We start from the raw sequence: 22392 nt of genomic DNA, 5'->3' as shown, positions 1-22392 counted from the left end.
AACAGAAACATTTACTTCTCAATCTGCTTCATAAATCACAACACCTCATATTGCCTTTTCTGATCATCACAAGGTCGATTCTCATATTTCAGCACATGCTATACAATCCAATGAAATCTGTGTAATATAATATGCATTACTTATTTGCTTAGCAAGGGAACTTCAAGGAGGAAGTTACAACAAGAAAGCTCCACTTGGATAAAATCTCTGTATGGAGGAAACTCAAGCCTCAAGGACCAAAACACTTCTGAGTCATGTCATATGAAGTACACAACATGCGCTGTATTGGAAAAGGTGCCAAATCTTTTCCCCTCTGTTTAAGCATTTTCATCTGCTACAGGGGAGAGTCGCTATGTAGGCTGGCTACTTCAGCTTGTGTTTTATATTATTTCTGTATTTACCTGAAACATTTTGGGTTGATAAATACCAATTAGCATACAACTGTTGCACGCATACCTTAAAAAGACAGCAACCGTGTTTATCCAATCAAATTGTTACATTTCTTTCCCAAGCTGCAAATTTGATCAAGTTGCTTTTAGATAAGTTTCTTATATGGGTAAATGCATTTATCTATATTCCTTTATTTCACATGTAAATAAGGTAATGACCATTTTAGCCATAAAAGTCTATTATTAAAAAGGGTATTTTTGTTCCATTCAAGTGCTGACAACTTTTCTCCTAGATAGAAAAGTTATTTACCCACCTAAGAGATGGGTATCACTTAAAATAATTTTTCCTTAGTCCCCACATAAATATCATAAAAGAACATAGGTTTATTGGTCAACGGGAATCAAAATCCCATTGACCAACTTTCCCCCATCTCAAAATCCAAAAAAGAACGCTTCCAAAGTACACCCGGACTTTGATGCCAATTTATGGTTTAGCTGAATGGAGGCATTTAAATAGCTATTTTGAAAATTAAATCTGTATTTTGATATACATAACATAAATGAAAATTCTATGGTCACAATATATCCAGACAATTTCTGGGCGGCAGAAAAGTTTCAATTTTAGTGGGTTGGAGGAGGCTAAACCTATTTGATTTAACCAGTCCCAATTACCAAGCAGAAACAGAGCAATCACGCTTGTATAGATCTATGAGGCTTTGGTTTATCCAATCCTAAGCAGAAACAGAGCAATCACGCTTGTATAGATCTACGAAGCTTTGGTTTACCCAATCCTAAGCAGAAACAGAGCAATCACGCTTGAATAGATCTATGAGGCTTTGGTTTACCCAATCCTAAGCAGAAACTGGCCCAGTAACACCTGCACGAACTCCTAACATTTCTGTTCTCTTACTTCTCTCCATGACTTCAATTAGCCAGTCTACGCCTTCCTTTATCCCCCTCCTGCAACCAAGAGAATATTTTCATTTTTAAGCAAATGAGAAAATGGTTTTATTGCAGGTACAAGGAAAACCTAGTTGAAACCACTTCGAACTCTTCAAATTTATTTATTGAAAAGAGAAGTTCACTTTCAAAACTAAAAGTAGCGTCTTGGGACTCTGCTCTAGGGAGCACTTGGTAAGCCAAGGTGTTATATATGCTTTTAACTCACCCATCATGTGCAGAAACAGCTTCAAACATGTAAGGCCTTTCATCCAACTCCTTGAGATCCAAATACCTTGCAAGTTCTGCTGCTGACACAGCACCAGCAAGATCCTGCCATCAAAAGATAATTCAGCGAAGCTCCAACAACAATAGCAGCATTTTTTTTTGAAAGATGGTAAACAGTAACAACAACAAGAACAGGTATAAAAGATATAGAGGAAACTATCAATATATTTTTAGGCAAATCATCTTGTCATGCAATCAAGGTTGATGATTTGCTATAGACCAAAAAATTAATAAATAAATAAACACCATGCATTCTATTCTGTAAAATGCCTAAAGTTATGATATCAATCTCCAGTAGTATCTGCTTGCTAGTAAAATGTAATTTTTGTGAATTTTGTTGCATTCCTTTGCTATGCAATAAGTAGATCTCACCTGCTTATTTGCTAGTATCAAAAGAGGTGCCCCTTGTAAATCTTCATGCCTTAGTAGCTTTTCTGGTAAAATTAGAGGCATTAGTGAATTGCCAAAAAAAAGAGAGAAAAGAGAAATTAGTGCAACCATAGGGTTTCTTCAAGAAAAAAAGAAATGCTTCACTTTATAGGGAATCTCCCATGAAATTAGGTACATGAAAGTCACTAACCTAATGCAGATTTTGAATCTTCAAAACGTGTAGGGCAAGCAGCATCAATAACATAAATTACAGCATGTGCCTCTTCATAATATTTCTCCCAAATTGTTCGAAGGCCAGCCTATAAAATGCGTACACCACAACATAACATAAAAAATCCCACACAGCAATAATTAATTAAATCAGGTGTCAACAAATTCCAGTGAAGGTTAAGGTGCTCTGAAATTCTTAGATGCTTATTAGAAAACAGCTTAATCTTGCAGAAAATTAATTGTGCAGTGAAAGAACTGTTGTTGACACAAAAGAATTACCAATGCACTCCCAAATTAGACACAATATTGAACAAAAGACCCATGCCATAAAACAAATGGACACATTTAAGCCCACGATAGATAACCTAATTTTGTCATGAAGATCTGAGTTTCATCTTACCTTTTCACAGATAGCTTTCTCCTTTGTTTCAGCTAAAGATCAAATCAAATGACATAAAAAAAGATCAAGCTTAGTTACTTGTATATTAATCACCGTTTTTATGGCTTATTAGTTCAATGAGCATTAAACAGAATGGAATGGCTAGGGGTATGGGCAGACCAAAAAGGACTTGGGTCAAAGTTGTAAGAAATGATTTAAACGTGTTCATAAATTAACAATGGATATGGCATTAAACAGGATGGAATGGAGAAACAGGATTCATGTAGCTAATCCCATATAGTTGGATAAGATATAAGATGATGAGGACGACTTAGTTCAGTCAGCATCATTTTATAGCTCATGCGGTAGAATTGTATTTTGAACTATGCAACCTGAAACAGGATAACTCTCCAATCATGCGGTAGAACTTAGTTAAGGTCAAGGGCCACTACCCGATGATTTTATTTATTGGTAACAGTACTTTAATGATTATAGTAAAGATGAGAGGTAATTACAAAGATGCCAAACATCCCCAATATAGGTAAACCAAAGTCACCCACCTTTACAGCTCGAGGGCCATTATCCAATGATGATCCCAGCTATCCAAGGTCTTGGGAAGGGTGGACTGGATAAGGAGCTCAACTTTTTTTTGGGGACGCACAAACAGCTATTGCCATCAGTTAAGGTTGACTGGTTGACACATTAAGGTAAAATAATTTGGGTGAAGAAAATTGAAAGATAGGTAACACTTCTGAGAAAGGTTAACTGAGAAAAATTAACAAATTACAAGGTCTTAGGTGGCAGAAACAGAATTACATAGGCAGAGAAACATCAGAAAACATAATATTTCTATGGGCTCCAGATTTGGCTAAGCTGTCAGCTACTGTATTTAGTTTCCTTGGAATCCAAACCAACTTCACATTCAGAGAATTCAGAATATCTCTAGCTTCAGTTAGCAGATGAGCAAGCCTCCAAGGTCCTCCAGTCTTCTGCCTTAACCAGTTTATTGTATTAGCTGAATCACCTTCGATGGATAAAGAGTTTGACGTAACGGAGACCTGTGAGGGCAGGTAAGATCTCTGCCTTGGTAGCATCTGCTCTCCCAATTGGTCCACTGAAAGCCCAAAAGATGCTCCCCCCACACCCACGGATTACTCCTCCGATTCCTGCTTGACCTGTGGATCCTTGGGCACAAAAGATAGGTAACATGGCTAGAATTTGGGTGAAGAAAATTGAAAAATCCCATATTGGTGGGAATATCCTTCACCAAAAAATAGGTAACATGGCTAGAATTTTGGAAACAATGTATTGAAAGTTACATGTTATACAAATCAGTAAAAGAAAACATGAATGCATTCTTTAAGCGGCCATATCACTATAAACTAGTGAAACACAAGGGATGTAGACCAACAAAACCTATATGACTTGAATTGGTGTAACAACTAATATGTTATATTGTTATTTATCTTCTTATCCTATTATGTTTCAATTTATCTATCCTTTTCTTGTTTAATATAATACTTTACCTTTTTCAAAAACAAAACCCAAAAAATTCAAACGAAAAATGAGCTCAAGATTTGAAACTGAGAATTGGCATCAGAGTGCACTGTAAACTGGTGAAACACAATATAAATAGACAAATGAGACCATTATGATTTTGGGGTGTAACATGTTACTGATTATACTATTTTTTGAGTTAGTATGAAAAACTAGATATCAAATGCTAATATGATTTTTAAGCTAAGAGAATGTAAAAATTGAAATTAGGCCACAATAATTATTATGCATAAATTTAAGATGTTAAGAGAAATTTCAAAATTTTTAAAGTACCCCTATGTTTTAGGAAATTGGCTAACTCTACCCCTACTGTTTACGTATTGTCTTAAACTCCTAAAGTACTCTTAAGTTTTCTGACAATTGACTAAATCCTCCTTGCCATTAGTGTCTGTTAACGGAAAGATGGAAAAGACTATTTTACCCAACATTCTTCTTTGAACTTTCAAAATGAAACATTTGAATAAATTTGTCGTTAACAGAAATGCAAGCACCAAACCTACTGCCACATACCCCTGATGATCATCTCTTCAATTTCTTTTTAGTTTTATGCTGGTTTTGGAGGCATTCATGTGGTGAGATGCATCTGGGGAGACTGCCTTAGTTGCCATATTGCCTCAGATGACCTCACTATCGGGCTTGAACTGGCATAACATTAAGATATTATCTTTGACCTGAAACTACTAACCTTATTTTCGACTGTGCCCCCGGCCGGGCAAAATCAGTGAGAGGGGAGACTGGGAGAGGGCAGAGTGAGATGGTTCAGGCAGTATCCTCTTTGAAGGCAGCCATGGGCTAGAGTCACGAAAAGCAGGTAGGGACAGTTTGCTAATGGTTGGGTTTATAGCCTCCACACTAACAGAGTGCGCTCCCAGTCCCTTTGAAAGGTATTTCAACCATACACCCTCTTTTTATTATACACTGTAGATAGGCAATAGACACTGTATTAGGTTCTTGATTGATCTTTGGTGGCCCAACAGGCCCCTATCCATGTCCTTCCGCTGTCTTTTTAGACTTTTTGATATGCCACTGCTTCTATTCTTATTCCTCATTCTGCACCCCCCCCTTCCTTTCTTGGAATCTTCATTGACATAAACCCCTACATGTGACCGGAGCCCAAGACATTTTGAGACTCCTCTCTTCCCTTAGAGAGGTTTATCTCTCTCCACATCATTTGGACCATAGAAGCTACAGTTAAGGCTTCAGACAAGTTCTTGACAAGCTCTTTTTTTCAGGTTCTAAGCTCAGAAATGCATGCCCAACTTTTCCAAATGAAGATACACTGCTGCTCCGAGTAAAGTTTGTTTTTTTTTTTTTTTTATTTGGGAAGCCAATCAGGGAAAATTAACACAGTTGAGTTCAAATAAAAGGGAAACGATAAACCTCACTGATGCCAAGCTGAAATTTCTTTTGGACTTTGTTGAATTATAGTTTGAAAAAAGAATAGTGGAGTGCAAAATCGACCAAATTAACAGACACTAATGGCAGGGGAGTATTTAGTCAATTGTCAGAAAACTTAGGGTTACTTTAAGTCAATATGTAAACAGTAGGGATGGAGTTAGTCAATTTCCTAAAACATAGGGGTACTTTAAGAAATTTGCCATAAAAGAAAATAGTCAGAGTCAAGCAATAACCATAAAAATAAGAGGAAAATGGGCTCAAAGAATTGACAACGAAAAAGAATAGGCTACATGTTTTGGGTGTAGAAAATTTGAAATGTTATTGTTTTGTTGATGTTCCATTACACACCAAGTCATCAATACATGATTCAACGATTACAATTCGGCTGAAATATTTAGTAATATAAAAGGATTCTTGCATATAGGTTCTGTTTCATTACCCAAGAAATGGAAAAGTTTCATATTATATTGGGAAAAGTGATTATTTCTTAAACTCGTAAGAAAACCTATACGTCATACATTATTCATTTGGCCAGTTATAAGTCAGTGATCAACCTTTTTCCATTAATTGTGAGAAATATAAGTGTGCAAACATGAGGAAAAGCATGCTTGCACAGATATTAATATATGAACAAGAAAAGAAAAGTGGAGTAAAAACATAATAATGACCACAAAGGATTCATAATTTCATCAGTTCCATCATTATTGTCATTCAACAGGATCACATGACATTGATCAAAGAAAACAGGATCACATGACAAATTAAAAAATTTGCTCTTAATTCTAATTTCATCTCTCAAGCGGTCAAACCACATTCATTAAGTTAAATGCAACACTAATATTTTCAAACAGGAATAATGGTGGAGAGTTGATAAAAATTTGAACAGAGTCTTGTTGGACGACCATAATAGATATTACCACTATGGATACAAGAAACAACACAACCTAGAAATAATGCTGGGATGTGACAAATATGTGATGGTTGGATAAGGAATAATTTCACATACTTGACCTCCTAAGTCCCAGAAGACAAGTTTTGTATTTGATGCTTCAATACGACCTATGTTGAGGCCAACAGTTGGAACTATTCGATCTGGGGGAAGTCCTTCCAAGTTTAAGTACAATGCCTTCAACTTCTCTAGCAAAGTCTGCAAATCCATAAATAGCAGAGTCCATGTGAAGTTTCAGTTAATGTATTTGATAGGGGATAGAAAACTGATGTGGCAAAGGGACCAAAGAAAAAGAACAACAAAAAATAATAAAAAAAGGATGAGAAAGTTGAAGAAAATAAACTACAAATACACAAATATTTCTGTGTATGAAAAACGCTCAAGTGTTGGATGAAATTTTGAGAATGTCAAGATTTTGTTTAGATTTTGAGCAGTGTCGAGAATTTCATTGTTTCAAAATTTCAACCAAGGCCTATTCAAAATTTCTAGTATTTCCATCATTCCATGAAGTCCTGAGAATTATTTGAATAGTTCATTTATTTTGTTTCAATTTCCAAATTGATGTCAAAATTAAATTTTTAGAATTTTGGTGTAGAGGGTATAATTTATTAGACTAGATTTTCATCAAACAGATATTATTTCTTTAATTTTCTGATGCATCTATAAGGGCAATGAATAAAACTCTAAAAATACCAAATTGTACATGTTTGTTGTTGAGTTGGTCCAGTTTGTTTTAATTTAGTTAGGAAGTTGTTGGGCTTTAGGCCCATTAGTGTATGTTTTTTTAAGTCGTGACTGTTCAGCTTTTAGTAGCCGGCCTACTAAGGGCATCCTTGTAATATCTCATCTTTTTAAGTATAAATATAATGAGAGGGGGGCGGCTAGGGTTGATTTAACAATCCTGGTTGACTTCCTACTCTCTTCTTCTTCTCCTTTCTTCTCTACTGCTGAAATCTTCATCTCCCCCCCCCCCCCCCCCCCACCTTTCTTTCACAAGAAACTCGACTAAATCTGCAATTATGATCTCTACTTGGTATCAGAGTAGGCCGAAGGTTCCTTGAAGTTGTTCTCTCATGCAGCCCTAGATCGGCCGACTGCATGATGATTTAAGAGGCTGATCGAAGCTCTCAGGTAAGCCCAGTTTTTGGATTTTTTTGGTGGATCTGTGTGCCCTGTAGCTGGTCTAGGGTTTCTCATCAAAATCAGGAAAATCTGGAGAAAGGGGAAGAGTCCTGTTTCTGTTGGACTCTTCAATTTTGACCTAGGAAGTGACGCCCTAACTTTTTAGGGATCCTTGGAGTTTTTTATAAGAGGCGATTCAAGTCCTGCCTGATTTGGAGGCTTCTAGAGAGGGCAGCTGCCTCTTCTCTCTCTTCTTCCGTCCCACTGAAAAAGAATCTTTTGTGGGAAGAAAGTCTAGGACACCAGAAAGGTGTTGTTGGTTCCAAAAGGTGTTTTGTTTGATCTTGCTACAAATTTCAGTTATTCTGTTTACATTTTTTGAGAAGCATGGAGGGCCACGGAGTTGAAAATAAGCCCGGGAGTGAAATGAGACCAGTGGGAGGAGGTGCTGGAGACCCTTTCGGGGCTGGAACCATTACTACAGTTAGGTTGGATGGTGCAAATTACTTAGAATGATCACAATCTGCAAAGATGGCCATTGGTGCTCGTGGGAAATTAGGGTATATCACTGGTGAAGAGGTGAAACCCAAAACTAGCAACTCCCGGTGGGTATAGGAGAATTATATGGTGATGACTTGGTTGTGTAATTCCATGTTGCCACATATAAGTAAAAATTTTTTATAGGCAAATACAACTAAGGAAATATGGGATGGGGTTGCAGAAACCTATTCACAGAGGGAGAATGTTGCTAGGGCTTATCAATTGAGAAATCAGATTATTGCTACAAGGCAGGGAGATAGATCTGTTACAGCCTATTTTTCAGTCCTTAAAACCCTATGGCAAGAGATTGACCATTTAGAGACATTTGCTTGGGAAACCACTAAGGATGCAACTACCTATCAGAAACATCTAAAGAAGTATAGGGTGTTTGAATTCCTTGCTGGCCTTAATCCTGAGTATGATATTGCACGACAACACCTTCTTTCCAAGGATAGTGTTACTCTCTCCCAAGCATATGCCTTTGTGTCAGGGGAGCAGTGCAAGAGAGATGTGATGGTGAAAAACCTTATTTCTGATCAGTCTACCATGGTAAGTGCTGTGAAACCTAAACAAAGTGGCAATGACATCAAGAAGGAAGATAAAAGAGATCTGATTTGTAACTACTGTAAGAAGCCTAAACATACAAGAGATACTTGCTGGAAGCTTCACCCACATCTTGTGCCGACTAGATTGAAAGATAAGAAGGGAAATGCGCACATGGCAGTTACTGGTGACATTCCGGCCCCTCCTACTACAACTGCTCTAGAGTCTGTTGCAGTTGCTGCAGTAAGGGCCAAACTTGGGAGGTATGGGCTACTTCTGAACCAGCGGGATACAGCCAGTTCCAGTTCAGCCGCAAGCGAACAACAAGGTACAAGTGGCACTGGTGGAGTCCACTCTACTTCCTTTGTTCACACAGGTAGTTAACACATCACTGCAAATTATGTTTCCACTTCAGGTAAGGAGGGACCTCCTTGGATTATAGATTCTGGAGCCTTAGAGCACATGACCCAGAGCTCTACTATTTTTTCAACTTACTAGCTCTGTTCTGGCAGAGATAGGGTCTCCACAGCTGATGGATCCCATGTTCCTATTGCTGGGAAGGAATCTGTCAATATTAGTGATTATATTTCTCTACCCTCTATCCTTCATGTTCCCAGATTGAGCACTAATTTGTTATCTGTTAGTAGTTTGACTAAGAACTTGAACTACTCAGTAATTTTTTCTCCTGGTCGTTGTATTTTGCAGGATCTGGATTCAAAGAGGACGATTGGGAGTGATCGTGAAGTGAATGGAATCTACCTCCTGGACGTACTACCTTCTCATCAGAGTCATCATGTCAGTAGGGATAGTGAGTCAGGGTCTGTGAGTCAAATTATGCTTTGGCATAATCGTTTGGGTCATTTACCGTTTTCTTCTTTGAGTTTTTCGTTTCCAAAACTTTTTGAGTCTGTTAGTTTGTCAAGTCTAGAGTGTGAAGATTGTCAACTTGGAAAGCATTGTAGACATTCATTTAAACCTAGTAATAAAAGATCTTCTTCTTTTGATGCTATTCATTCGGATGTGTGGGGCCCTTACCATGTTCCTTCTATGGGAGGCTATCACTATTTTCTCTTATTTGTGGATGATTTCTCACGACACTCTTGGATTTACTTGATGAGATCCCGCGATGAGGTACCATCCTTGGCGAGGCAATTTCATCAGATGGTACTAACACAATTTGGAACAAGAATAAAGGTGTTCAGATCTAACAATGCCAGGGAGTATTTTGAAAGACATCTTGCCTCATATTTGTTAGAATATGGTGTTGTCCATCAGAGCAGTTGACCTTACAGTCCACAGCAGAATGGTGTTGTAGAAAGGAAGAACAGATACATTGTTGAGACTGCAAGAAGCATGATGATCACATCTACAGTTCCAGTTCGGTTTTGGGGTGATGCAGTTCTCACAGCAGTATATCTGATTAACAGGGTGCCCTCTCGTATACTTGGATTCAACACCCCATTCAGTCTTCTTTTTCCTCAGGGGGAGATATTTCATATTCCTCTCAGGGTGTTTGGGTGTGTTTGCTTTGCACATATCCTTGGTCCTCACCGCTCGAAGCTTGATCCCAAGGAAAAGAAGTGTGTCTTCCTTGGATATGCAAAGAATCAGAAAGGGTACTACTGCTATGATCCAATCTTTGGGAGCTGGTATGTTACCATGGATGTCACCTTTTTTGAATCCATGTACTTCTTCTCAAAGAATCCTTCTCAGGGGGAGTGTTTTGGGGAAGTGAGTCACAATCTATTCCTCTCCCAGTTCGAGTCCCTGTGTCTACTCCTATGCTTGACCACCACCCTGTGGCACCTACCTTGCCACCTCTTTGCGTTCTGCTTCTCAGCATTACTTACGACAGAGACTTCACAAGGAGGTTGATTCCACTGCAGTAGAACTCACATCACTTCCTGTCGATTCCTTGGAGACTCCAGATTCGGCTGCTATGGATTCAGGTATTCCTCTTGGTCCCGCTACTGTTTTAGTTCCCATTGATCCTACTAACTCTGTTACAGATAACCTTGATCTCCCTATTGCTCTCAAAAAAGGGAAGAGAAAGTGTATTGTTCATTGTATTTCACAATACTTATCCTACAGTGGACTTTCTCCTTCCTATTGTGCTTTTCTTTCTCCTTCCTATTGTGCTTTTCTCTCCTCTCTTGATTCAGTGTCTATACCCAAGGGTGTTAGTGAGGCTCTCTCCAAACCTGAGTGGAAGACAACTATGCAGGAAGAGATGGCAGCTTTGATTAAGAATCAGACATGGGACATTGTGGATCTACTAGAAGGCAATGAGACAGTTGGATGCAGATGGGTTTACACAGTAAAATATAAGGCAGATGGAAGTATAGAAAGGTACAAGGCAAGCTTGTTGCAAAAGGGTACACACAGACCTATGATACTGAAAAGGGAAAGGTATGCAGGCTTAAGAAGTCACTTTATGGCTTGAAACAATCTCCCAGAGCATGGTTTGACAGATTCACATAGGCCTTGATTGCTTTTAGCTACACTCAGACTCAATCCGATCACACCTTGTTTGTGAAGCAAAGGGGATTTTTGGTGTCAGTTCTAATTGTTTGTGGATGATATTGTTGTCACCAAGAATGATCTAAGTGAGATTGATAGTCTGAAAAAAAAACCTACATAAAGAATTTGAAATTAAGGATCTTGGAGAACTGAGATACTTCTTAGGCATTGAAGTTGCAAGATCAAAACATTGAATTTTTATCTCACAAAGGAAGTATGTCTTGGATCTTCTTCAAGAGACAGGGAAGCTTGGAACAAAGGCAATCAGCACCCCTATTGAACAGAACCATAAAATCAATGCATCAGAAGGTGAACCAGTAAAGGACATTGGGAGATATCAGAGACTTGTGGGTCGGCTGCTATACTTGTGTATGACAAGACCAGACATCTCCTATGCAGTAAGTGTAGTAAGTCAATACATGCATGCTCCACGAGTCCAGCATTGGGAGGCAGTTGACAGGATTCTTGATTATCTGAAGGGACACCTAGGTAGAGGCATATTGTTTACTAATCATGGACAGTTGAAACTAGAGGCTTATACAGATGCAGATTGGACAGGATGCATTGATGACAGGAGATCAACTTTAGGAGTGTGCACCCTAGTTGGGGGTAACCTTGTCTCATGGAAGAGTAAGAAACAAACAGTGGTGGCAAGATCAAGTGTTGAAGCCGAATACAGGGCCATGGCACATGGAGTTTCAGAACTTCTCTGGATCCGTTCCCTGTTAGAAGAAATTGGTGTACAGGCAGAAGAACCTATGATGCTATACTATGATAACCAGGCAGCAATTAACATTGCCCATGACCCAGTCCAGCATGACTGAACTAAGCACATTGAAGTGGATAGACATTTTATCAGAGAAAGGGTAACTTCTAGAAAAGTTTGTCTTCCATACATTGCTTCTGATCTGTAACTCGTTGATGTTCTCACCAAAGGTGTTGCAAAGAACAAGCTGGAGCATGATCTACGTAAGTTGGGAATGTGTGACATTTACTCCCAACTTGAGGGGGAGTGTTGAGTTGGTTTAGTTTGTTTTTATTTAGTTAGGAAGTTGTTGGGCTTTAGGCCCATTAGTTTATGTTTTTTTAAGTTGTGATTTTTCAGCTTTTAGTAGCCGCCCTACTAAGGGCATCCTTGTAATATCTCATCCTTTTAAGTTAAGTATAAATATAATGAGAGCGGGGCGGCTAGGGTTGATTTAACAATCATGTTTGACTTCCTACTCTTTTCTTCTTCTCCTTTCTTCTCTACTGCTGAAATCTTCATCTTCCCCCCCCCCCCCCTTTCCTTCACAAGAAACTCGACTAAATCTGCAATTAGTGATCTTTACTTTTGTGAACAGAGTGGGTAGCAAATGTCATCAAAATAACTCCTATACATCAAACACATTACATGATAACGTAATGATAGTTTTTGAAAATTAAAAATAAAATAAAATCCTGTTTCATCTCTTCCTATGAGGAACCATTTGCCTCCTTCAATCCTTCATTTGAATGTTAGAACATGAAATTTTTTCTCTTTACCAGTAAATTTCTTCTAACTTCTATTGAGAATTTTTTAGTAGTGAAAAAGTGATGAGGAGATGAAACCCTAAATTTAGGTTTATGGGCCATTTAATTGAACGTAAACCGACAAATGGAACAAAAATCAAGATTCTGGCTTTTTTGGTCTTGGTTTCTATATCAAAACACCACACCCAAGTTTGAAAAGCCTTTTTTTAGAACAAATAAAGTACAACTTCATTGCGACAGAGCTAGACCCATAAAAACATACAAAAACAGAGCCACCCATTCAGTGAGTCCAAGATGGTTATTACTTATTTATCCAATCATCAACAAAAGTTTAATACTTATCTATCCAATAAATTCATGATGGTTCAAATGTGATTTATAAGAGTTATGGAAAAATGGGTTGAAGTAGTGAGAAATGGTTTCAGCAAACCATCTACGGCACTGGTAAGAAGTGATCTGTCGTAAGTTGAAGGGTCTTGAAGAGATGGGAAATGATGAGAAATCATTTGAGGGCTGATAATTTGACAATCAATATGGCACTGCACATAGAAGAATGGCAGAACTAGATTCATGCATCCAACCCCATACAGTTGAATATTGCAAAAATAAGTGGTCTAGTAAGGAAATACTATCTTCAATTATTTTAATCATTTTTATGTTGTACAGATTACTTTATAGTTCTCAATGACCACTAGCCTCTCATAAATTGTTTTGAAGCAATTGAACTACCATTAAAATTCTAAAAACACAGGACCATCCCCCTGATCTCTAAAACCCAATTTTATTCGGAATTGTCATGATTTACAATTCCAAAACCATCTTACTGTACTTTCCCCCCATTTGCCACTCATTGAACCTATCCCTAGGTTCTCAAGAATGATCCATTTCTGATTCCATCTTTTTTATTTTACCATTCACCCATCTCGATATCCTCATTCTTTTGGTAGTAACAACCTCATTCCTGCTATTTTTATGATCATCAAGAAAAGGCAAATAACAAATAAAAACCACTCAGTCTAGATGGAATGGTGATTTCCTTTTTTATATAACCTATTCTTGCTGTCCCTATGTCATGGTAAACACTATGGCCAGGTTCATTTTTGGGCAAGTCATTTACCCAGGTAAATGCACTCACCTAGGTAAGTGTTTCCCAAGTAAGTTTACCCAGCTAAGTGCATTTACCTGTGTTCTTTTTTGACCAGGTAACTTTTTGCTTTATCAATTTCACCCTTATTTGTTTTAAAAGCCTGTTTAATGGGCAATTTTTTTCTAGTTTTAGCATATTTCCTCCCAAGGTGGGAAAATTGCTTACCCGTCTGGGAGATAAGTATCACTTACCAAGGGAAACTTCATTTACTGTGGGACCCACCTTTACCATGGAGCGAACGTGTGAAAGTTGGTCAAATTTCCCATTACCCAACTCCCCCCTCCATTTACCAAAAAATGAATGGACCCTATATTTGGTTGTGAAGAAAAATGGAATAAAAAAAAATTGAAAGAAAGTGGCTTTGTTTAGTCTGGTTGACAAGGGAAAACAAAATTCCAGCAAGGTGGGCTTAGCATTCTAACACGTCAAACATAATTACTACTTGAATCTTTAAAATTTACAATTAAAATGATAGACTTAATTTTTTAGTAATGTGAAAAGAGAATTAGAGATAGCAAAGCCATGCAGTTTTATAAATGCAGTAAGGCAATGACTAGTTGTTTTGGCCTCTCTAGTTGATGCAATGCTTAAGTGGTGCCTAGGTGCTGACTAGTCAGTGAAAAGTAGACATATTCTAAAAAGGCGTGAGAGGCATATGCCTAGAGGCACACCTCTAGGTGAGGCACCCTCAAAACACTCTGAGGTTGGTTAGATTCCTAGATAATACTACAATCCAAACACCATTCTGACATACATGAGAGAATTGCAACTAGGAAAGCTTTTGATACTTTTATATTCTAGGACCTCAGATTAACAGGAAAATGATACATGGAGCCATTAAATATAACACAAAATCAACAGACAATGAGCTCCAACAATTATTACACAAAGGAGGTCAGCAGTAAATTAGTAATAAACTAAATAGAGTTTGTAAAGAAAATAGAAAAACATATTACAGTTTTTCCAGATTTGTCAATTCCGAAAATAAGAACATGAAACTCCGTTTTACTGAAAATATACTTCCAGAGTCCATAAAACAATGAAAACATCTCTTTCACTTCCTTTTTCTTTTTACTTTTTATTATCTGCTCCAATGAGGACTTCAAGGTTTAACATTCGTAGACTTTATAGCAACCAGAAGATCGCTAGTTTTCATCATCTCAAAGTCCTGGACACATAAAGCGAATGGTCAAGTTTTGCAACAAGGAAAAGAGAAGGCCAGAGAAAAACAGAAGAAACCAACTCTAAATGCAATTCTGAAGGCAAATGGGTCACGATCGACTTATTATTTTGTCTGCACATGCTTTCAATTGCATATCAAATGGAAACTAGAGAAATAAAGCTATGTCCTAGCCAAATTGGTAAAGATAGTGAAGGTTGATCTGAACTTTTGCATCCTCAAAAGCATTGTGGAGCTTGGTTTTCCACTATACCCTTGTGCTTCTTTTTTAGCTCACTACTAGTTTTAGACTCATTCGGATTCAATTGCTTCCTTGCTAATTAGATTAGATGATGGTTACTTTCTATTCTTTTTTTTTTTCTTTTCTTTTTTTTCTTGTTCAGAAAATTGCTACTTCCTCCCATTCGAGAGCTTATAGTTTCATGGTACTTAAGATAATTTATTGCCATTAACATTGCTAATAACTGAAATTTGAAACTGAATCTCAAAACAAGAAATAACATGCAACCATAATCCGCACTCCACCAAGAAAGATAAGACTGACACAAAGAAAATAAAAATCACGAATATTCACATGGACAAATGAGAAATATGACAAGACCTCTAACAATTCACAACAAGTTGAATCAAGAAAATCACTGTCTAAATTCCAATTAAAGGAAACAACCAACCATTCCAGCAAAAGAGGTAAACAGCAATAAAAGGAAAAACAATCGATTTAAATATTCGAAATTCATGAACCATAATAATAGAAAACCAAAAAATTAAAAAAAAAAAGTCGAAAGAAGATTAACAAAGAGGTAATACAGATACAGGAGACTGATCGTTAATTGAAAGTTCGAAATATTAGAAGAGACACAGATCCATACCTTGAAAGGAATAACGGGTTCATGAGATGTTGAGAAATTTCAGAAGCCTCTTCCTTTTACCGGCTTCTGGACTACAAATCCTTCAATGTTCTATTTCCCTCGTGTCAAATTTATCATGCCGAAAGTATCCCTCCTCTCGATTGAATTTCACCACCTCATCCATGCTCATCTAATAGTCATCAGTTATCATGGACAGATCTGACATTATATAGCAAGAGTAAGGGTATTTTAGGAAATAAGAAGTACGGCCGTTGAAACAGAGAAGGGCAAATTTTTGGGTTGATACGTCATCCTTCATAATCATTCTCTTTCCATTTGAAGTATCCGCTGGGCGCTGGCTATTTCTTTCCAATTCCTCCTCCAGATTTCTCCCTCTCTGTTTCAAGGTATGTTTTTTCGCGCTCTGTTTCTCTGAAGGTTGTAGATTTTACTTCATGGGTTTTAGATTTCACTTTCCACGTTCTTGGCTTTGAAGGTTGTAATTGATGTCTGTATACGACTTCACCAAATATATAATCTGTTGAACTGGGTTACAGATTGTTGTTCATGAATTCTAAATTTGTTTTAATGGATTTTCTACCCATACGTATGGTTTCTGAGAACAAAGAATTAATCCATGAAAAGTATTGATTTTTTCTGGGATTTTGGATGCATATTATTTCTTTTCAATGGAATCGGATATTAGCAGTTCTGGAAAAGGTAGGGTTTCTTCTGACGCTGCTTTGGTTGTGTTTCTTTTCTGGAATTTTAGACGCCTTTTGTGAGGTATATGGTGCTGTAAATTAGATGTTTACGTCTAATATTGCTGTATTTCGAATTTTATGCCGTATTTCTCAGGAGAAGCAAGTATTCTTATCCATTATTTTTAGCCTTGTTTAAGAATCTCCATGTGTTATGTTTCCTCACTGCCGTTCGGGTTTTCTCCTTTTAGGTTCCGAATAAAACGCCAAACAGTTTTCTTTTCATTTCGAATTCGCAAAGTTGCAGTTATCATTTTTTCCTCCTTATTGCTTTGAGCTGTTTCCTCGGGAAATTTTTGCAGGCAATTGATATTAACGTGGCTTTTTCTTAGATCAGATTCCCCCTCCAAACTTCGTTATTTAACTTATTCCTATTTAAGTATACTGTTCTGTCTGCAACGTTGTGAAAGTTGGAGTTTGGTTGTTTCAGTTCTTCCACCCGATACACTATCTCTGTTTTTATTTATTTATTTATTTTTATTTTTTGGTGGAAGAGTTTGCAAATCCATACTTCTCTTTTAATAAATTTGCATATTTTCCCTTTTGTTTTCCATTTTGCTTCGATGGTAAATGTTTTATGGATCTATTGCATCCATTGCCTCTACCATTAAAAGCAGATCAAATTATCAAAATCGGAACTTCAAATTATCAAGTGACACAACTGCCTTTAGGTAACCCAATATTTAATAAAGAATAAAATGTATCCTATTTCAATTTTTTCTTTATTAACTTAGATCTCTCTGTATTCGATCATTTCATTTTACTCTCTTACTAAAGTTATTTCTCTCGACTGAAGGGCCATTAATTTTAAGTGGCATCATCCCAGAGAGCAATGTCCTAAGTCCTAACATCCTTTTTTTTGCTCTAAAGCCAGCATTTACACCGACTCCAAATTTTAATGGATTATTCTTCTCTTGTTGCCATAACAGTTTGAGTAGAAGCTGATCTCTTTAGAAATCTGAGTTCTTCCTGTCCATTGCTGAGTGTTCTTGGTTGCAGGCACTTTCCCACATCCATTGACATAAAGTGCCTTTTTGGGAGGGCTTTCACACAGTGGCTTCTGGCTTTGCAAGGTGGGCTTCAGACAGAAAGCCTAGAATCTATGTTTGGTGAGAAACCCAGAAAGCCCCCATATGCTTTCATTCAGCCAAGAAAACGATTTTCCGGTGAAAGCAATCAAAGATGAAGCCCTCCCTAACAGGCCCGTGCAGCTCCTCCAATGCAGCAGCTTTGGAGCGAAGACTAGCTCTTAGATCAAAGCGTTCATGATCATTTCTTGATTCAGGATTCTGATTTAATGTCTATGCTTCATAGCATACTGAACTTTCTTGGCCACATTATCTTCTGCATCCTTGTTTGTAACGAGAATTAGGATGTGCTCAATTGGTTCTATGTGTAAAGCAGAAATGACCTATATGTACAGCTAGGACTTTTCTGGTAATGGCTGCCTCTCCTATTTCAACTTGACAATGTGCTAGTCAGTCATCTGCATTAGATCTGTAATTGAGTTGGACTCAGATTGGATCTAACCACATCTGAGTCCAATCTGAAATCCAACAGGTATGCAGATGAGAAGGATTGTGTACTATCCATGAAACCAACAAGGAGTTCAGAACCCTTTAAGATGGATAACATATGTATCAACATTCAGCAAAATAATAACACTAATAATTTTAGTCGATAAATAGGGCATTGGCAGAACATACGTAAAATAAAAAGGAAAAATAAGATGATATTTACTTCTTCAGTAAGAGAAATAAATAGGACATTGGAACCCCAAAACCAATTATAATCCATTAGTTTATCTGAAAAAAGAAAAGGAAAAGGTAATCAGGAGAAATCCAGGTGCATCAAGATTCAAGAAGAAACATTAACATCAGAAGCAGGTCAGACATGAAATTTAGTGGGAAATAAAAGAAAGATACCACTAATTTCTTTTAATATTTTTTGCCTATTGATGTCCATCTTGTACATTATATTACAGTTTGTACAACCTATGCTATTGAAAAGAGTTTTCTTACTTTAGCATTTGGCTCTTTTATTCCTTTGTTTGCACTATTTTGCAGTTCCAGCAGAAAGGTGCCTCTAAAACTCCTTGAAGTGATGTGGAGCTTACTGGAAAGATTTTTGCATTAGTTCTAATTCTAAAAACCTATAAGAACTTTATTCAATTTATTTATAACCAAGCCATAGATGTTTCTTCATGAGCACTTAATGACCAAAATCTGTCAAATCAAAAGCTTGTACTACATTTGAAACTGAGCTTTGGAGTCACTACTTTTGGCATATAATGTCTTATCTTAATTATTTGGGGTGTACATTCTGGTTAAATGTTTCTCATTATTTGAGGAATTATGCTAAACTTTTGGATCTTTTGTCTTTTTTTGCGTTCTTTCCTTATGTTTGAATCCTACTGCTTTCAAGTTTCCTATACATACTTAGACGACACTTAATAACTTCATTTAAACATTTTTTTTGTTCATTTAGACATCTTTTTCCTTTATGGTTTTGTTACTTTTGCTTTTTCATCATTGCAAGGATCTCAATTTTTCTAATTTTAGAAGGAATAGTTTACTATATGGGGAAATGCATTCTATTCAATCTTTACTGGCACTGGATCCTACAGCAAAGGGGGTTTTCTGAGAATGGTGCATTGTCATGCTTATAGAGATAGCTAATCTTATAAGAGACCCTCTAAATTAGTCACCTGTTGGTGTCTTCATCAGTTTTTCCCTTCGTACCCACTTTGTGTTGCATTTTCTCCCCTTTATTTATTCTTTGAGTTGAGATAAGTGAGGGATAAATATTGTCTTTTCCCATGTGCAAGGGATGTTTGGATAAAATTTGTCAAATATAAAGAAGGCAATGGAGAATCACACGAATGACTTTGGTCTGCCATAATAGCTGCAAAATGTAGTAAACTTGTCTTATTAGCATCTGGATTGTATTTAGCAAATAGAAAACCTTGCTATATATTATAGTCTTTTTTTTTTTTAAATGTCAGGAAAAGAGAAACTGACATACTGATCTTTTTTCTGTAATACTAGTCTTCAGCTATTGCTTAGGATTGCTGTGTCAGTTAAGCATATTGGTGTTCAAAAGAAATGAGGTAACTTGCGCAGTCTAATCTAAAGGTTTGGCTCTTTAAAATTCTTATGACCTTGGAGTATGAATTATTGTGCAAGATCTATACATAGGTAACTTGGACCTGCATGCCATCCTTTGTAAGTATCATCAATGAAAATCATATTCTTACCAAGTTCATGAATAAATACTATTAATGACTATTTAAAAGGTTAGGCTTTTCTATTTCTCCTGTGAAATGGTTGTAACAGTTGCTATCATGGTGGTCAAGTTTTCAATATTTCATTGCAAGTGTTAGTGAATTGAGAGGATATTTCACTTCTGAATGATTTAAAGGGAATATAAGTTTGGTGGTTTGGGAAAAAAAAAAGTCAAAACCAGCCTGGGCTGTTTTGAAGAAGCTTCATGTGCATAACATGTTAACATGGGTGTGGGCTAAAAGAGTAATTGCATTCAATATTTCTTTTAATTAAAAAGACAAATAAAGAATTAAGTGGGATAACATGTCATTTGCAATTCATCACAAATAAAAATGTCATTTTCAGAAATCTTCAAAACAGCCCAGGCTATTTTTCCCCTACACCCAAGCTTTTCTTGATTTAAAAGTTCATACTTGATAGTGCCTTAAGCCTACTGTCCAGACATTTTTTTTTGCTTGAATATCCATAATATTGCGAGATTTGTATTTTAGTTTTCTAACCACCTCTTATCTTTTGTATCTCTGAATCAGTTCTAAGGAATAGTACATTCTTTCTTTTTTCTTATATTTGTTGGTGGATCAGAGGACGTGTAAGATGGGATGAGACTAACTTGTATGAAATTGAAGCGAACAAACCTGTAAGGCAGAAAATCACCGAGCCCAAGACTCCATACCACCATATGATTGATGAAGATGGTGTGTGTCCACTGAGTTACTCTATGTCATGAATATTATATTGGATGGTGTTGGTCAGTATTAATTTGATAGTGTCTTCTCATGTAGGTTCCCTATCTCCTGTAGAGAGGGGTTTTGCTGAATGCATTGGTGATGCTATGCATGCTGAAGCTATTCGAACTGCTTTGAACGATGTAGCTTCCTCGAGTAGAAATAACTCAAAGCGTTCTGGGGGTTGGACATCCTCTGAGGATGAGGCAGATGCCATGGAACAAGATGAAGGTTCTTAACTTTGCCAAGTATTTTCAACTTTATGAATTAGCTAGATGTTTACCGCATTTCTGGTCTCATCTACCCTTCTTTTACCTTGTCATGATAGATCTTGTGTTTGACTTGTTCTTCACCTCTTGAACAATTCTATTTCACCAAGCAGATTGTTCAATGGTTTTAACAGCCATGATTTGTGTCCTTTACCATAAGCTTATATTGTGTTCATGTTATCCTCTGAATTAAGTTTCTTACTCAGTTATTTTGACTACTTTTTTTTTTGGTAAAGATGTAGCATGGACATGCTTTTAATGATAATCTGTTCTGTGTCTTGGTTTCAATGTTCTCAAAGAAAATCAAGCAGATGCCTCTTTTACTGATCTATACTTGGTTTTTTATTTGAATAGGAGTTCAGTAGAAGCCAGAGTTAATTGTTTCTAAACAGCAGTTTGTGGTTTTTAACCCTCTTGTTTGCTTGTTTGGACCTTCTCTCAGATTCTGAAACTGATAAGAGCGGTTTGAGCTTTAGGGAACAGAGGAGAGCACATTATGACGAGTATCGAAAGGTGAAAGCACTCCAACAGAAGGGATCTTTAAGTGATGAATCTGACGAGGATGATGACAAGGTGGTAGAAGAGAGCTGCAGTGGTGTGAGAGATATAGAAATTGAGGATGGTGATGTGAGAGAAATAAAGATTGAAGGTAGTAAGACTTCACCAAAAAAAGCATTTCCACAACCTCAAGTTACTGGAGCTTAGAGGCTAAAAAGCAAAGCCGACATAAAAGAATTTACTACCCCTAATTTCTTTTAACCTTCAAATATCCCTTCGGAAAAAAGGAATGTTTTTTGCCAAACACGATTGCTTTTATTGTTCCATTTCTTGAAGTAGTTTTTGTGCATGTGTCGTCACCCTCCTGTATGTATAGATAGTTGTTTCTTTATGACATGTTTGTGAGCCTATCCTTTTTATTTTTGGTGCTGTTACAATTCTGTCCAACAAAAGCAAAATGGGAAGTCAATTTATCCATTTGTTTTGGTGATGATCAAGGTCAAAAGTATTAATATCATATAGGATTTTCAAGGGATCTGTGGCGAAGAAGCACAGGTGGAAAACTACCTGTGCAATTCCTCCCGTCACGATACTCATTCCATGAAGAAAAACTGTATACGCATACAAACTGGTATTAGAAATGCCATATTTTATGTTAGGGTTCGATTATGATATGGAAAAAATATGATATCCGATAAAGAAGTGACCAATAAACTAGAATCATACATGATGGGGACGACGTGGACACTGACTCAATATATAAGCGACAACTTAGCACTGTGGCCCAGTACAATCAAGTAATGGGCCTATAAGGCAGCTTGCTATATTGTAGCGTGTAAAAGGAGGAGCTCGTCACAACGCGAGTTCCGGGTTCCCTAAGCTACCTCTAAAGGGATATTCTGAGGCAATTTTAGCTTGCGAGTTAAGAAAACTAGTTCGCCCAA

At 37.0% G+C, this 22392-nt stretch overlaps 2 protein-coding genes across 10 annotated transcripts; one reads left to right on the top strand and one right to left on the bottom strand.

Moving 5' to 3' along the window:
• Positions 1-24: 24 nt before the first annotated feature.
• GB1 (GTP-binding protein 1) lies at positions 25-16081 on the bottom strand. Of its 2 annotated transcripts, XM_088949469.1 has the most exons (8): positions 15933-16074; positions 14840-15051; positions 6557-6697; positions 2197-2305; positions 1989-2050; positions 1558-1661; positions 1235-1349; positions 25-401 (listed from the first exon to the last, which is right to left on the bottom strand). In XM_088949469.1, exons 2-7 carry the CDS (start codon positions 14930-14932, stop codon positions 1241-1243), a joined length of 618 nt encoding a protein of 205 aa, XP_088805595.1. In that variant the 5' UTR covers positions 14933-15051; positions 15933-16074; the 3' UTR covers positions 25-401; positions 1235-1240. The 2 variants fall into 2 exon arrangements, with proteins under 2 accessions (XP_088805595.1, XP_088805594.1); XM_088949468.1 differs by lacking the exon at positions 25-401 and having other exon boundaries at positions 880-1349; positions 15933-16081.
• A 51-nt stretch (positions 16082-16132) lies between these two features.
• Positions 16133-21925, top strand: I-2 (phosphoprotein phosphatase inhibitor). 8 transcript variants are annotated; one of them, XM_088949471.1, is made up of 6 exons: positions 16191-16318; positions 17672-18109; positions 19720-19781; positions 20539-20651; positions 20739-20912; positions 21393-21925. In XM_088949471.1, the coding sequence occupies exons 3-6, from the start codon at positions 19777-19779 to the stop codon at positions 21653-21655; spliced, it is 555 nt and encodes a 184-aa protein (XP_088805597.1). In that variant the 5' UTR covers positions 16191-16318; positions 17672-18109; positions 19720-19776; the 3' UTR covers positions 21656-21925. The 8 variants fall into 8 exon arrangements, with proteins under 8 accessions (XP_088805596.1, XP_088805597.1, XP_088805604.1 ...); XM_088949470.1 differs by lacking the exon at positions 17672-18109 and having other exon boundaries at positions 16133-16318; XM_088949475.1 differs by lacking the exon at positions 17672-18109 and having other exon boundaries at positions 16234-16318; positions 20487-20651.
• The last annotated feature ends 467 nt before the right edge of the window (positions 21926-22392 follow it).

This window comes from Nelumbo lutea, chromosome 6 (assembly GCF_056320005.1).
Source record: "Nelumbo lutea isolate HS-2025 chromosome 6, American lotus-T2T, whole genome shotgun sequence".
Taxonomy (NCBI): domain Eukaryota; kingdom Viridiplantae; phylum Streptophyta; class Magnoliopsida; order Proteales; family Nelumbonaceae; genus Nelumbo; species Nelumbo lutea.
The sequence above is the reverse complement of the archived record's forward strand: the minus strand, read 5'-3'. Positions and strand labels throughout refer to the sequence as shown.

Coding starts and splice junctions, on each gene's coding strand:
- I-2 (XM_088949470.1), top strand. Junction 20,652..20,738: donor CCATATGATTGATGAAGATG/GTGTGTGTCCAC, acceptor CTTCTCATGTAG/GTTCCCTATCTCCTGTAGAG. Junction 20,913..21,392: donor TGCCATGGAACAAGATGAAG/GTTCTTAACTTT, acceptor ACCTTCTCTCAG/ATTCTGAAACTGATAAGAGC.
- GB1 (XM_088949468.1), bottom strand. CDS start 14,932: ATGTTTTCATTGTTTTATGGACTCTGGAAGTATATTTTCAGTAAAACG. Junction 2,306..6,556: donor TCTGGGACTTAGGAGGTCAA/GTATGTGAAATT, acceptor CGCATTTTATAG/GCTGGCCTTCGAACAATTTG. Junction 2,051..2,196: donor AGATTCAAAATCTGCATTAG/GTTAGTGACTTT, acceptor TAATTTTACCAG/AAAAGCTACTAAGGCATGAA.